The sequence below is a fragment of the Kryptolebias marmoratus genome, linkage group LG21 (genome assembly GCF_001649575.2).
Source record: "Kryptolebias marmoratus isolate JLee-2015 linkage group LG21, ASM164957v2, whole genome shotgun sequence".
NCBI classification, from domain to species: Eukaryota; Metazoa; Chordata; class Actinopteri; order Cyprinodontiformes; family Rivulidae; genus Kryptolebias; species Kryptolebias marmoratus.
The window spans coordinates 222,016-223,337 of record NC_051450.1 but is presented as its reverse complement, the minus strand read 5'-3'; the positions used below and the strand labels follow the sequence as shown (position 1 = coordinate 223,337).

General features: G+C 42.8%; 1 protein-coding gene across 3 annotated transcripts in view; it reads right to left on the bottom strand.

Moving 5' to 3' along the window:
- The window catches only part of wdr37 (WD repeat domain 37), a 36,180-nt gene that overhangs the window by 18,580 nt on the left and 16,278 nt on the right, over positions 1–1,322 (bottom strand). For all 3 annotated transcript variants that reach the window (XM_037973171.1, XM_017437842.3, XM_037973172.1), the window contains one exon: positions 532–603. In XM_037973171.1, the coding sequence (XP_037829099.1) occupies positions 532–603 (72 nt within the window). The remainder of the gene's footprint in view (positions 1–531; positions 604–1,322) is intronic.

Here is a 1,322-nt window from a genome sequence, read left to right as displayed (position 1 = left end):
GCCTTGGGATTCCCCCGGAGGAGCTGGCCCAAGTGGCTGGGGAGAGGGAAGTCTGGGTCTCCCTGCTTAGGCTGCTGCCCCCGCGACCCGACCCCGGATAAGAGGAAGACAATGGATGGATGGATGGATGGATGGATGGCTGGATGGACAATTATTTCACGCGCAATATATCAAACATTTATCAAAAATATCTGTATCGCAAAGAACTGTACACAATCGTAAGCTATTAGCACCATAAAATTTTGTTCTGCACGCCAACAGCTGCGCCTGATGCCCACACTTGATTTAGGTGATGGTTACTGAGATGTGTTGTGAGCATCGAGATGACAGAACAGGAAGAAAAGAGTGACCAAAAGATGGATGCATCACTGATATTGTCACTGCAAAATTCATAATACTGCAATCATGTTTTTCTAATGTTGTGCAGACCTATAAATGTTTCATGTTAATAGCAAGTGGTAATGATACAGACATTCATTTAATCAAACATGATTTTATCAAGCTATGTTGCAGATAAACAGTATGTATTACCTGATCCTGCATGGCCAGCGTACCTCAGCAAACATTTCCCAGTTTCTATACTCCACAACAGAGCTGAGTGGTCTGTTAGGAGAGAACAGAGGTTGTCGTCATGTTTAAATTCTCCTCACAATCAGACAATGAACATTATAATGTGAGAAACTTTAGTCTCAACAACGTTTAATCTCTTCTTCAAAAAGCTGAGAAACTCTTTACTGAGAATTACTTAAACTAGAAAGTTTCTGATGAAATTTCAAAGGGAACCAACGGAGCTACGGCTTGAAATTTCAACGTACATCAATCCTTTTATTTTCTAATGCCCTGTAGTAATTTGAGACTTACTTTTGTAATAATCTAAGCTGACAAAATGCAAACATCTTGATGTATGAACTTTATAAGAAGTGCAGGGTTTCTCCCAGTGTATTATAAGCCTGGCGGGCCACCAGGCTTTTCTGCCCTCACAGCCAGGCTAAGCTCCACTTGTTCATTGTAAAATACGTCATTTTTTTTTTTACACGTTTTTTTCCACCCATACCCCCTAAAACCGCTACCTTTCTCTACCTCTTTACACCTCTTTACCTCTTTACTCTCGACGTGGAGGAGCAGCGGCTCAACTCTGAGTCCCTCCCGGATGACCGAGCTTCTCACCCTATCTCTAAGGGAGAGCCCAGACACCCTGCAGAGGAAACTCATTTCAGCCGCTTGTATTCGCAATCTCGTTCTTTCTGTCACTACCCAAAGCTCGTGACCATAGATGAGGGTAGGAACGTAGATCGACCGGTAAATCGAGAGCTTCGCTTTTT